This window comes from Rhineura floridana, chromosome 3 (genome assembly GCF_030035675.1).
Source record: "Rhineura floridana isolate rRhiFlo1 chromosome 3, rRhiFlo1.hap2, whole genome shotgun sequence".
NCBI classification, from domain to species: Eukaryota; Metazoa; Chordata; class Lepidosauria; order Squamata; family Rhineuridae; genus Rhineura; species Rhineura floridana.
The window spans coordinates 54,875,670-54,890,096 of record NC_084482.1 but is presented as its reverse complement, the minus strand read 5'-3'; the positions used below and the strand labels follow the sequence as shown (position 1 = coordinate 54,890,096).

The following is a 14,427-nucleotide window of genomic DNA, read 5'->3' as shown; positions in this document are numbered from 1 at the left end:
CAGGCTATATCTTCAGTCCCTCCTAAAGGCTCTCTGGAACAAAATGGTTTTCAAAAGTCTCCAAAACACTATCAAGGAAAGAGCAAATCAGGCTTCTTGGGATAGGATATTCCAAAGCCTGGGGGCCATGGCTGAAAAGGCACTCTCCCGCACACCTGCCAGTCTAACATCTTTCATTCCAGGTGTGCAAAGGAGACCAGGACCAGATGACTTTTAATCACGGGCAGGTACATATGGGTGTAAGCAGTCTCTGAAAATGTGTTGGCATGGTAGCTCCCATTGTCTCCTCTTGAGATCTGAGCAGAAGCTGGGCAACCTGTGGATGATTCAAATAGTCCAGCAGCCCTGGAAGAAAAATTGACAGGACTGGGCATGGATTAGGGTTCAGAATTTTGGCGGTGGATTTTATATGAAAGGTTATTTAAGCCAAAGCGATTTCAATAATAATAATAATAATAATTAAATTTATGTGTCGCCTATCTGGCCAATGGCCACTCTAGGCGACGTACAAATCAGTTGCAGTAAATGCAGCACAATAAAATACACATAAAATACAATAAAAACTTCATCATCTTCAATATGTTTAGAGGCCACTCATAATGTGAGGCCCAAGGCCATGGCTTACTAGGCTTGTTCCTAAATCTAGCACTACATATGGGTGTACAGGAGGTAGAGGAAATGAAGTTAAATGGCAACAGAATGTAAAGTGCATATTGTCAACAATAGCTAAGTTTGGTCAAGCTGAAATGGCTCAACCAAAGGGAATTCTGGAGGATTTGTTGAAAGACCTCCGGGATACTCTGTACTGGGGAAACCCAAGTGTTTTAGTGCCAGACAGCTGCAGATTGCTAATGTCAAGAAGATGCAACTGGGTCCTATCTGTTATCTCTTATCTGCTTCCTGAGATCAAAGACAGGAGTTTGGGTATTGCAGATCAGGGACTGCTTGGTGTGAACTGCCTAGCCCTCCTTATCTTCATGGAAACGGCACCTAGGATGGCTAATTGGCTCCCTCCCTGTTGCCAGCTGAAAATGGAAATGGACTGCCTTCAATTAAACCCCATAAAATGAAGGGTGATCCTTCTGTTGAAAAATGGAAATGAACTGCCTGCAAGTCGATCCCGACTTATGGCTACCCTATGAATAGGGATTTCATGGTAAGAGGTATTCAGAGGGGGTTTACCATTGCCTCCCTCTGAGGCTAGTCCTTCCCCGGTGGCTAGGGCCTGCTCAGCTTGCCACAGCTGTATAAGCCAGCCCCTTCCTTGTCCGCAACTGCCAGCTGGGGGACAACTGGGCTCCTTGGGCCTATGCAGCTTGCCCACGGCTGCACAGGTGGCAGGGCACGTAACCCCTGAGCCACTCACTGTGGGGGTGATATTTAGCTGGCTCTTGACACCCAGGAGACATGAGCGGGGATTTGAACTCACAGACTCTGGACTCCCAGCCAGGCTCTCCTCCCCACTGTGCTATACCAGCTTATGATCCTTCTGTTAATTGTTCCCTATTCCATCTATCTTGACTTGCCTGAAGACGCTTGTAAATCATGGGGCACCAGGCTTTCAACTTGAAGTGAGTATTAAGCCAGGCTAAGTAAGCTTTGTTATTTTCTTTTTTGTCTATTTGAATCTCTCACAGTGTTATGTAAATGTATCTCTTGCTCAGCCCTGTTGAGGGTAATTGGCTTTAAAGGAAATATATGCTGCTCTCTTTTTATATGTACCTTTCTTTTCTTTTAAATAACCTACCTTTTCTTATTGGTATGTATTGCTTGGGGCTTTGGCTCTAAAATCCAGTCCTTGACCACACACTACAGACTACTGTTGATTAATTTAGGTTAATGCTCCAGAGCAAGGAGTTTAACAATAGATCTGCTCTAGGATTTCAGATAGTGCTGAGTTTCCCCTTACTCAGGGTGAAGGACTATTTAAAGGGGTGGTGGCAATCTACCTTCTAAGGTTGGCGTTAGGTATAAACTAACCCTAGGAAAGTGAGTGCTTGCCCGGGAAGCAGTGGCCCAGGGAATTGGGAATGTTCTCGGAAGCAAGGACACCCCTTTGGGGTTGATGAGGTCAAAGGACCCCAGGGGGCAATCTTTGACATACATGATAGTTCAATTAGAGCTAAAATGTATGTAAAATGACTCTACAGGAGCTGTAATTGATGATAAACATAATTTGCCATAATGTCAGTCACCTGGTAGAAGCAGATCAACACTGAAGCCCTCTGCATCAAAAATATTAACTGGTTTATTTTTAATACATTTTGATTGATGCTTCAAACTTTATGGCTTATTGTACTGTATTTTATTCTGTTATGAGCCTCCCTGGGCTCCCTTTGGGAAGAAGAGCAGGATATAAGCATAACAAAATAAACATTGCAAGGTGGCATCCCCCACTGTCACTTGCCTCAGGATGAGTTCAAGTGCCCAAGAGATGCCACTTGAAACAAGGGTAGCCATATTCACATTCCTCTCTTTTCTTTCTCCACCTATAATGGGCATCATCGTAAGCCTCCACTCATGAGCTGCTGGTTCTTCCACTGTATTCTCTGCCTGAGCCGCAGAAGTGCAACTAAAAAGAGGTCCCACAATGACTTCTGCCCCAAATGAGTGGGCAGAAAAAAACAGTTCTTTTCAGCCAACATCTCCCCACAAAAGAGTAGAGAGCTCTAGTTAATAAGCACCACATGCATCAGATAAGGAGCTATTGCCACTTCAGTCTCTGAATGCACACACAGTAGGTAGTGATAGGACTTGGAGCAAGAGCTGTGCCCCAGAACTGGAACCCAAAATCATATGGACAGCAAAATGGGAATCTGTCCAATAGGATTAGAAAGCCACCCCAGTACTGTACTGTCATGCAAAATGAAAAGAGAAGTTTGGGAACAGTGAACAGTTAACATGTCTGGTTTCTGCAGAATGAAACTAGCAAGCTAAGCTGTTAGACCACAGCATTTATTGCAAGCCAGCCAAATCCAAAAGCTTAGCACAACACCCCCAGGGAAAAAGTCAGCTCTGACCTAAATATGGCTTCTGTCCATTGAAGAACTGTATGCCAAGGTCAGTAAAGTCCATTACACAGCGGCAGCGACCAGGAGCGTAATTTGGGATTGGCCCAGGGGGCTTTAATTTTGTGCTGTATCCTAGATCTTCCGCCTCTTCTCCTCCTGTCTCCTTTTGTTAAACTAAAAAAAACTTTGCTTACAGAGCAGCTAAGTATGCTGGAAAGTGCAGTGCTAGTAGAAGTCCAGCCATCTTAATTTGCCCAGGAGCACTTTGTACCTTTAAGCAAATTTGCATCATGAGTTGTGTCCAGTGCCCTTTACGTGTCTAGTGACATCCCTGGCAGTGAGAGACACAGCTCTGTATGCTGAACTTCTCAATATATAGTTGTTTAAAGAATCAGGACAACAGCTTTATATGGGTCAGAGCCTATGGGGTAGGGGGATAGCGGTCCTGAACTTTAAACATCCTATGCCACATAGTGGATAAACTAAGCGGGAAATAGAAATAATTCCACTAACACCCCACCTCACACACACACTGTAGCTTTAGGACAGGGATACCTCACATCCTCAGAGGTCAGCACATCTGACAGGATGCCAGACCTCACCACTCCCCAGTGTCACAGGAGGTACCCCACTCAACAAGCAAAACTCTGCACAACGCCCCCACTCAGCAGGAGCAATCTTCCTGAAACAACGGGGGGGGGGTACATGAAGACAATATGGACAAAGCCGTAGTGCAATGACAGCACATCTCAAGCACTACAGTTTATATCTGAAACAGCTTCTGTTGTGATGTGAGCGTCTGCCCTCTCACACTAACCCTGCGAGGTTGGTCACTGTCATTTTACACATTGAGAACAGAAGCCGAGAAACAGTATTTAACCCCAAATGAGTCCCACAGATGAGGGGCCTGACCCAATCCCAAGTCCTGGAAACAGGATTCTAAAAGGGGATCATTTTACTATAATTACACACGTAAACTGACTTGAGACCTGTTGGCAAGTGCCATTATATAGTTCCAAGGGATGCTGGCAGGGGGACGTCATTCATGACATTTAAAACAAGAAAACTACATAGTATTTATCTCAGCAAACATACACTCCCAAAGGCACTTTCGGTGAGATAACGTGAATATGGGGGTGGAGATAAGGGACTAGCAAGAGAGCACAGGCAGTGGGAGGAGTGGGTGTTCGAACCCTTCCCATGCCTGCTGATACTGCAAATGCTCTCTCTCACAGACACACCCCTCGCAATCCCTAAGCTTGCTTCCAGTTTCAGAGCCCAGCTGGGAAGAGACAATTAAATGCAGCCTGAGTGGGAGAGAGCTGGCAGACAGGCCAGCAGGCAACCTAAGCACCCCCCCCAATGCTATTCTTTGAAACTTCCCGGCAAATCTCTCTCTCTACATCCCCCCACCAACACACACACTTTACTGCTATGAGGGAAGCATTAGGTTGGGAGCTCTAAAGGTGCTATTGTTAATGTTTAGTTCTGCCTGCTTCTTGTAGTCTAAAAGCTGCCCTTAGTTCATGCAGGAACAAGACGGGTGGCTTCTCCACCACTAGAGAGCAGTAGTGAGTTTTCTGTGGCCAGCAAGAACCTCTTTCCTAAATCAGGTGAAGGGGAGCACAAAGGGGCACAGATGCCCCCCCCAGACAAGTAGCTTGTCCCCCTCACCTAATATATTTTGCCCACCTAGGAATATACTGTGCCCTTTCTGTCCCCCCTCCCCGAATTTTTTTTCTGGTGCCACTTCTGAGGCCTTTGTACCTCCCTGCTTTTCTCTCCGTCCATCAGTCATGCCTGCCCTCCCAACTCCCACACCAGCCCATCCCCCCTTCTTCTTCAGCTCTTTTTACAGAAACCCTTTAATCCTGTTGGCCGGTAATCCTCCATGCAGCACGATTAGTGCTGCAGTCAGTCTGCTCCAGGCAAGGAGGGACTGGAAGTTCAGGCACTCAAACCTGCCTGACTGTGTGAAAAACACAAACAAACACACACACACACACACACACACACACACACAGAGAGGGTAATGACAAACCTGCAAACTAGACAGCACAGACACTATAAACACAGTTCCTTTCTTGTGCCAAACAAATCTCCAACCCGGACTTTTGCACAACTCAAGACCAGGGGCGTCACTACCGGGGTGCGGCCCGCACCCGGGTGTCACCATGAGGGGGGTGACAGCCAGAGCCGCCCCGCCCCGCTGCCCGGCAAGGCTGCTCCAACTCCTCCTCGGAGGCAGGTGGGCAGGCGAGACCGGGAGCAGCGTCGGCGAGGCGAGGGAGGCGCGCTGGCATTCCCAGGCCTTCTCCGGCTGGGTGCCCCTCCGGCACACGCCCTCCCAGAGGCATGCACGGGTGGCTGGCCTCGAGTGCACGCATGCAAGCCCAGCCACCTCGTCCATGGCCCTGGGAGGGCACACACCGGAGGTCCACCCCCCCCTGCACTCCCGTTAGTGACGCCGCTGCTCAAGACTCAGCCCCAATGTTTGAGGGCAGGGAGCGAAAAGGGGCAAGTACACCCTGACCACACAATACAGTGCACATGTTAGCAAAATGCAGGCACCATGTTTTGCAATGAGAATACACTTTACATCAGTTTCCATTAGATTTTTCTGATTTGTTTCATTTGCAAAAATCTGGATTCCAGACATTACCCAAACATGAGTGGGAGTTGGCACTGGATGAGTCTGGAACCACCCCAAGTGAACCTGTATTTGGGAACTGCATTTCCTTTGTTAATCTCTGGCCAAGCAGCAGCTTGTTGCACGCACACAGCACAATCCCATTTCAATCATCCAATGCCTTCTCCCCCCCCACTGCTGCCATGCCCCCCCCGTGATCTGAACCAAGAAACACAAGAGAGAAGCTGCACCCTCAGCAACATTCCATCAGCACCCCTTCCCCTAACAGAGGCAGAGCAAGGGGCATGCACATCTGTTTCATTTCTAGAGCAACTTCCGTGGCAATTGCGCTGATCAAGCAAACTGGTAACTTGTACCCACAAAACCATCTCTTCACTGTGAGCAATCATTTCCCATAGAACTGGGTATGTGCAATGTTGCTAAAGACAGTGCGAGATTATTGCTCCACAATAGATCTCTTGCACGGATGAAGAAAGTGAAGGCTGGGAACGCACCACACTATCAGCCTGGTTTTTGGTAATCTAAACACAAAATCCTGAAAGCCGCACATAAATATACTATTTTTTTTAAAATCAAGTTTCCATCCCTTATAATCTTCAACAACATTTTGGAAGTGTGCTGGTAGTTTCAATAAGAGCTTAAAAACAAGAGGTGAATGGAGAGATGCTTCTAGGAGTGATCACACAGTTTCCTATCCCTCAGTCACTTTCACAGCACACCTGCTTGCTCATTACCACAAAGTATTCCCTCTCCTGGCAGCCAGAAGTATGCAATTCTGCAATTGCCATCCATTCTGCCCAACCGCTCAGAATACAAGAATGCAAGTGAACTATATGCTCATTTGCAAGATATAGCCAAATCATGCAATATTTTTACCTGTACACCACAGACAGCACATAACACTGGGGTTCTTGCATTCCTAGTACCCATGTCACCTTGTTTTCGGCTACTGGTCCTACTTATATCATCCTCATTCTGGCCAAGCAAACTCCAAGAATCACCAGCCACAACATCACAAGCACCTCCTCTCCCAAACATCCATGTCCATGCTGGGCATCTCACAAGAGGTCCCATTCATTTCATGTTCTCAGAGCAGATGCATACTCAAAGCATTGTGCTTAATAAATGCCAGAGAATAAATACACTGATCTTCACAGCACTTCCGATTCATCATATGGCATCATGAAAACAACACACACACACACACGTTAAAACCACAGAGGATTACTGGAAGTGACTCAGTGTTGGGATTCAATGGGGCATCAATGTCTAGTCAGAAGAACACTTAGGGAAAGTGCACCACCTGCTGTCTCTAAAGCTTCATTTCAAGTTGCCAAGACTTTTCTTAGCTTTACTGAGCTCTTTAAAAGGAAATTGGGCTCCAGAATGAATAGGGGTGCAGATATATTCCTTTGTTGACAAGGGTAACATGCCTATGACCACAAGTTTATAAGCACTGGGCAAGAGCAAACTGCCTTCCTACACAGCTCCAAGGGAAATCAGTAGTGGCAGTCTGAGAATTTAAGTAGTTACTGATGGAGCCCAGAGCCATCTGAAAAGCTGCAGAGCCACACCCCACTGCAGTCCAGTTGTGCTAGAGATACTTCTACATTTAACCAATAGCACACAATGAATGGGGCATTTGCATCCTTGAACTTGCATACTTTGTTGGCAGCTGCTATGTGTCAGGGGACACACAGCAGTTGCCCACAAAGTATGCAGGGTTCTACAACAACTGAATGAAATATGAGACCATCTCCTACCCCGTTCATGTCTCAAGGCCACAGATTTTATTACCAAGCCAGAAGGCAAGGAAATATCCATTGAGTGCAAACCACAGAGAGCAGAGTGCAGATTTGCAGGCTACATTCTGGCAAAACAGGCAGCCTAGAGGGACAGAGGCTGCATTGCCAGAGCAAAACATCAAAGCCCAGGAAATTACATGATAAAAAAATGAGGTGGCATTTTAAAGGCTGCATGTGTTGTGCACAGCTTGATAAACCCTGCAGTTGCTTAGCCCTTCCCAACATTATTAAAAACCTCAGTGGATGGGGCAGACAACAGCAACAAGAGGAAAGACTGGGTAGTCCTTGGCAAGCCACACTGAGGGAAGGGCAAAAGAGGGAAGGATGAGTCGAGCTTGCGTGACACCCAAGAAGAGGAACAAAGAAGTGGAGTAACCCCCGACTAGAAAGAAATATGTGCTACAGAGGTTGTGGTGTTCATTGCACGAGTGCACACGCAGCAGTCTCTGTGTTCTCAGACTGACATAACAAATTCTCTTCCTCCTCCTAACCAAACAGTTTCAGAACTTGTTCCCTGAATTGGGACCATCAATGTGGTAGACACCTCCACAGTGGCCTTGTGTGCCCTAATTCCCAGCACAGCCAAACTACTTTCCATCCACTGTATCCTGAAGGCTCATTGTACAGGATCAATGGGAACATTCAATACAAATGCTGTAAACTCAGAGATGCCCCTCAAAAGCTTTCCCGGAGAGAATCTTGCTATCACAATAGAGTCACATCCACTTGCAAGGGTGCCCTTGCTTCCTCTTTGGCTGGAACAACCTGACAACTCCCATGCAAATAGGGATAAATTTAGCTTCCCTGTAAACAAATAGGCCAGCAGAGTAGAGCTAGCTGCTGGCTTCAGAAGTGACAGGACTCGGCACCGTCCTACAAGTGCTCAAGCAGACACACAGCAGGCTTGCTTTAAGCCTGCAAAAAGACAGCACATTCTACACAGTAAACCTATGTAGGGCACACATGGATCCATGTGTTTTCAGATGAAAGCAATGGCCAGGCTGAATGGGGGAGAACGTTCTTTCTTACCTCTCTGCTTTTCAACATACTTCCACTAGATGAGCAAGGTAATTTGCGAGCCTTCTTAAGCCCTTGCTTAGGTCTCTGAGCATGAAAGTGTTGAGCTCCCCCAACACCACATCTCCCTCCGTAATATTTTGCAGCCATGTAAATGAGAATGTTAGAATAGATTAAAATCATAATTGGGCTAGACGAATCCCTAGCACATGGCAGTTCAGGCAGCTAAAATAAAAATAATACTGGCATACAGTAACTGGATGTATTTTTCAGCCCTTGTTCATGTTACTGCAGAGAAGCCATAATCTCCTATTTACAGCAAACATAACTTGTGAAAATAATTAGCTTAAATATACCCAGCTGTCAGTGGCAACCACAGGACAACTCAGCCTCAGAATCTCCCCCCTTTGGTCTGGTCTGGGGGTTGCTAGCCTGACAAAGGAAGAAAGGAGAGCAGGGAGCATCAGCCTCTGAAACTGCTGTTATCCCTAAGTTACCTCTGCTGATGAACATACAGGGCCCCTCCTTGTGACTGGGCAGTGTTACCCAGGTTGAAAACACACAGGACTGAGTACCATGGTGAGCAGAAATTGATCAGCCTACCACTTGCCTGAAAGGCAGATTATCACTATACAACTAATCTAACACTCACAGTACACCCTAGATAGGAAAGCAGCTGCATACATAATTTAAGCATCACTCCACTTTTACCAGACACCTTTGCTTGGATCATAGCAAAAGTGAGCAACACAGCTGGAATATTCATGTACTAGGCAAATCCGGGACAAGCACACTGGTGGCACAGACGTGTGCAGGCTGCTGGAGAAAATACCACCAACAGCTTCAGTCATGGCTTTCACCCTCAGCCTGGGTCTCAGTTATTAAATGAAGATGTGTCCAAGCCGCCCAACTCAAAAGCCACCTGGGGTTCAAATGCCACAGTGCTAACAGAAAAGAAAGCCCAGGGTGCCATTTGCATGATGGTGTATGCCATGCAAGAGGAAAAATAAACCAAGCAAGGCTCTACTACCCCAGCATGTCACAGCTGCTAGCTCACAGATTCAAGCTCTGGGTTCCACTGGGGAGGCCTCTAAGTCAGCCACTCACCCATAACTGGGTCATACATATTAAGTTAACCTCTTGGTGCAATGGCACTGCAGAGATGTTCCCAATGTTAAAAGTATTCGAGTGGATTTGGGGGACACAACACTGGGAGACTCCCTCCATTGCAGTGTCATACACATAAAGCTGAGTAAGCAAAGGACCACAGACTCTTTGAAATGGAGGCCTTCCACGGAGTCTCATACCTTACCTGTGAGCCAATAAGTAACAGAGTGGTACTCCAGCACAAGGAATGACCTCCACAGTTCTCAATTTAAAAATATACATACAGGGCCCGCCATTAGGAAGAGTGAGGCGGCTGCATCAAGTGGCAGATGCTGGGGGGCAGGAAGCAGCAGCAAGGTGCGGGAGCTGTGTGCACCATGCATGGTCTGCCTTGTGCACCCTAAGCTACGCTGCCACCTTCAGATGTGGTGGAGGAAACTGCCCTATCGCCACCGTAGAAGTAATATTCAACTGCCAGTCCAATTAGCTTCTGTATGTGGAATTGGGAAGGGGGAGCACCACCTAGTTGTCCCTACCTCAGGCAGCAAAATGCCTTGGGCCAGCTCTGTGGAATCATTCAGACTATTTTGACAACACACATCCTGGATCAATATGTGGAATTTACACCTCTTTCCCTTCCCCAAGGCCAGGCAGAGCACCTCAATTCTGAAAGAGAGAAAAGCTACCATATTAGCAACCTGCACACCAGATGAGGACTGAGCAGAGATATAGGCCACAGATTACAGATCGTCTTTGATTCTTTGAGGACAGCTTCTCAGCACATACACACTTAGGAAGTTTTAGCAGTGTTGCATGGTTTGTCACAGCACTGCTGAATTTGTTCCAGTTCCTTATATATGTGGGTTCTCTCAGGAAGCAGGCCTGCCCTATCTCTTATGCAAGATATGCCTTTATACCAGCCTCAAATCCCCCAGCCCAGAATCTACTGCTCCCTGCTCAGGGCAAAACCATCTCATTACCACTGGAGTTGAGGAGTTCACCACCGCACAACCTTCTGAACACTGTCATTTTGCAAACACCGCTCTCATTGCCACTGCTGCTTCAGAATACACATACCTAGACATGTAATTTAGAGCTTGGGTAAGAGCAGGGCCTGTCTGAGGGCCTTCCACGAGTCGCATGAGGCATCTGATGGGGCCAGTCATCCAGGACTTCCCCAATAGGCCACCTCCAGGGCTTCTGCCAACCTACGCCCTGCATCCCATTCACAGAAGGTGATCGGCGCTGGCAGGAAATAGCAGGCAGGTGGGCACACAGCTCAAACACAGCTATCAGTCCAGGCCCCAAAAGCAACCTTCCCACCCCCCACACACTAGGCACAACTGTGACAGCTTAACTCAAGTTCAGTCTTAGAAGGACTTGTGAGGGAAACAGAAAAGAGAAGCATCTGCTACTCATGCAGCTGTTGCTACCCTGCAGTCATTCCTGCAACCTTCCTTCCCTTCTCCACCAAGAGGCAGTTCACGCTTCCCTGCCCAGCTCATGGCCCTAAAACAGCCCAGTGGATAAACGCCTGACATACAGTCTCCTACCATGGCAGGCAGGCACACATGCAGCCCAGCTGTCTCTCATTAACCCTCTCCCCAGGGCTCCCACACAAGGGCACCCACCCCTGACCCTTCCCTGTAAACGATTTTGAGTTCAGCCCCATGTCCCTTTGCCTAAAAGGCAGCAACATTCTCCCAAACCCCACCGCAATTGACTGGAAGCTTAACCCTCCTCCCCCAGGAAGGAACAGCTGTCTTTGCCCTGTAGACCACACAGTACAACAGCTGTCTCGAGGCCTCCATTCTCCCAACGGGGCAGCTACCCTTCTACACAGGGAGAAATTGAGAAATAAGGTAACCCGCAAGCGCCCTAGCTCGATCCCCTCCACAACCCCACCCTTAACCGATGGCACCTCACCCCTCCCACGCCGCTGCCTTGCGCAGCACATACTGTACTCCCTATGTCCATGGGCTGATCTCTCCTCAGGACCTACTAGCCCGCCCCCCAAACCTTATTGATTCTACTCTACTGGAAGCAGGATCCCCCTTAGGACAACTAGACATACAGCTTCCAAGTCTCTTTAATTCACTACTGCTTTACCCTCCCTTAATCCTAGAATGGAACGAGAGACTTATTCCCAAATCCAACTGTGTGTGTGTGTGGGTAGTTGGACCTTCCTCCCCCTCCTCCGCAATTTAAGGCAGGGGCTGTTCGCTGTATAAGCAAGGGCCACTCCCCCTTATAACCTCTCACAAGAGTGAAGCTTGAATCGCTCTCTCCCTCGTCAAGCGTAAGCGTGACGCTCCCCTGCCTAGTCTAAAATGCTGCTTCTATCTCCTTGAATGCATTTAATTCATTCGCTCGCTCGCTCGCTCACCGTATCCGCCCTCCTCCTCCTCCTCCATGTTACCAACCAGCGTCCAGCACGGCCGCCTGCTCCGGCGCGGAGTCTATGCAAGGTGACCACCGCTAGTCAGCAAGCTCCTTCCCACCGCCGAGTGCACGTGACGGGGACTGGGGAGAAGAACACTGCCTCTGAAACCCAACTGGAAAGAGGCGCGGCTTTCGGGCCACGTGATAGAAGGACGCGTATCAGTCTCGAGGAAACAGGTTCAGAGGTGTTTGCTCCGCCCGATCGAGTCCGGGGCGCGCCTGGTTCTGGGCTCACAATCTCTTAACAGGGATTGGATTGCAGCCGTCCGTTCGACCTCCTCCTCCAAAAAAGTATTGAATATTTAGAGTATGTAAAATAGTATGCATATACATTAATTTCAGACGGGGAAAGGGCGTCTACTCCTTTGACAACGCACGCGTTCCCGCCTTGATTGCATGGGGACAGCATGGCTGAAACTAAATTTAAAAGAAATAACGAGTTGCCGCCCTGGGCTCCTTGAGTAGGAAGAGGAAGATATAAGTGAAATAAAATTGATCCTATTTTATCAGGAGCTGGAGAGCAGTATATGCGGGGATGCCCGGGTCCCCTGAGGAGAGAAAACGCCCCTTACGTTCTTGTGTTGCTGGGCGACAAAGCGGAGGAAGAAGCTGACGAGATGGATACTAGAAGCTTTGAGCTTTAAAGATACAGAAGACCTCTTGGAGGCCAGACCTGGCAACCAAGAGGTCTGTATCTTTAAAAGTTGTGCAGGGAGAAGGGAGAATTCCACCTTGTGGTTTTTCCCATTACAATGTTGCAAGAACACCTGCACTTGGCTGACTTTCTCTTCTCCTAAAGATACAGGATCAGTCTCAGGCCCTGCACCTGGCAACCCTACCTTGTGGGTATATCTACAACAATTTATTGAAGTGTGAGGAAGTTTCTGTAGATGATCTACAAGTTGTAGCCTGGACAAGTTAAAGACGCTGTTTCCCAGTCCTTTCCTACTGTCTCAACTAGCCCAACTAGATGTCAGCATTCTAGATCAGCAATGGGAATATAGGAAGCCGCCTTATACTGACTCAGACCATTGGTGCATCTAGCTCAGTATTGTCTACACTGACTGGCAGTGGCTGTCCAGGGTTTCAGGCAGGAGTCTCTCCCAGCCCTACCTGGAGATGCTGGGGATTGAACTTTGGACCTTCTGCATACGAGGCAGATGCTCTACCACTGAGCTAAAGCTCTTTTTGAGCACAGGAAACCATAGATGTCCCATCATATGAATGTTGAGGATTCATGATAAAAATAATTAATGCAACCCTCTTCTAGAATTCAGGCTTTTAGATTTCCTTGAGCCAACCTGCATTCCCGTTCTCTTTGAGAGAGCCCAACCCTCTGCTCTGAACAGAGTTTTAGTTTTTGGCATGGGTCATATTTGCACTGATTTATTACTGGAACTACAAGGGAAGTGTCCTCATTACTGAATTAAGTAGTAATTGGCCCTTCTGCAATAGTAATCCAACAATAAATTGCCTTGAGACTCTGCTGGCAGGCTCAATGGCAGTGCTAAGAACATCAGAGTGCATAGTTCTGCTCTCCTAAAAAGCCATTACTGCATCATCCATAGCTACAGATCAAGCAGGAGTCCATGTACTTCCTGTTCTTCTCGTCTCAATTACTGCCACACTTTGCCCCCCCAAAAGCCCTAGTTTGACCAAAAAAAAAAAGAACTTTAGAGCTAGAAATCAAGGAAAAACAGCAGCTGGCAACAGCATCTACTCTTCTCAGCATGAAGCATATGCATAAGGGCAAACCAAATAAAGAACATTTGGTCATCAGAACCATTTACATTAATTCTACAGCTGTAAAGTTGTTGAGGCAGTGGTAGGGTCAAACCAGAAATTACACGGCCTTTCAACCATTGCAATGAACCTCCCCCTCTCAAGCGTTTGAAGAACCTGTGCAATATTGCATATTGGTTCCCAACTCGCTGACCCTCTGCTCCAGTGTAGAGGCAGTTAACAACTAATTCACATTAGCCACCTGCAATGGCACAATCCTACCCCTGCCCCAAAAGCAAAGCTTTACCCATTGTTTCTGCTCATTACGTCAAATGGCCTTTATTTTGGAGATTGGTCTGAAGCTTTTCTTGCTAGCCTCTGCCTTCAGTTATGCAACAGGCCAAAGCACTGGGGTACTGTATTGGGAATTCCTAGAAAGAAAGAGCCCATCAACCCAGCCAATCCCTACATCATAGCCACACAGGATGCAAGACAGTTTGGTGTCAACAGAAAGTGGGATTTAAGGACACAGTAGGAAGAAAGGGAGGTTTGAGACAAGGGATAACAGTGCTTCAGACTAATGGCAAGCCCAGAGGGCAAGCAGTCATGGTGGAATTACTATTGTAATCGATCACAAGAGAAACTGGTTGACAGACTGAATAAAGAGGACACA

At 47.5% G+C, this 14,427-nt stretch overlaps 1 protein-coding gene across 2 annotated transcripts in view; it reads right to left on the bottom strand.

Moving 5' to 3' along the window:
• The window catches only part of CYTH1 (cytohesin 1), a 53,826-nt gene extending 41,595 nt beyond the window's left edge, over positions 1 to 12,231 (bottom strand). The window contains exon 1 of one of the 2 annotated variants that reach the window (XM_061615861.1): positions 12,014 to 12,231. Coding sequence is in view for 1 of the 2 variants with exons in the window: in XM_061615859.1 (XP_061471843.1) it covers positions 11,977 to 12,004 (28 nt within the window). In the remaining variant the exon portion in view is untranslated. Of the gene's footprint in view, positions 1 to 11,976 lie in introns of both variants that reach the window. The other variant, XM_061615859.1, reaches the window with a different exon arrangement.
• Positions 12,232 to 14,427: the final 2,196 nt, after the last annotated feature.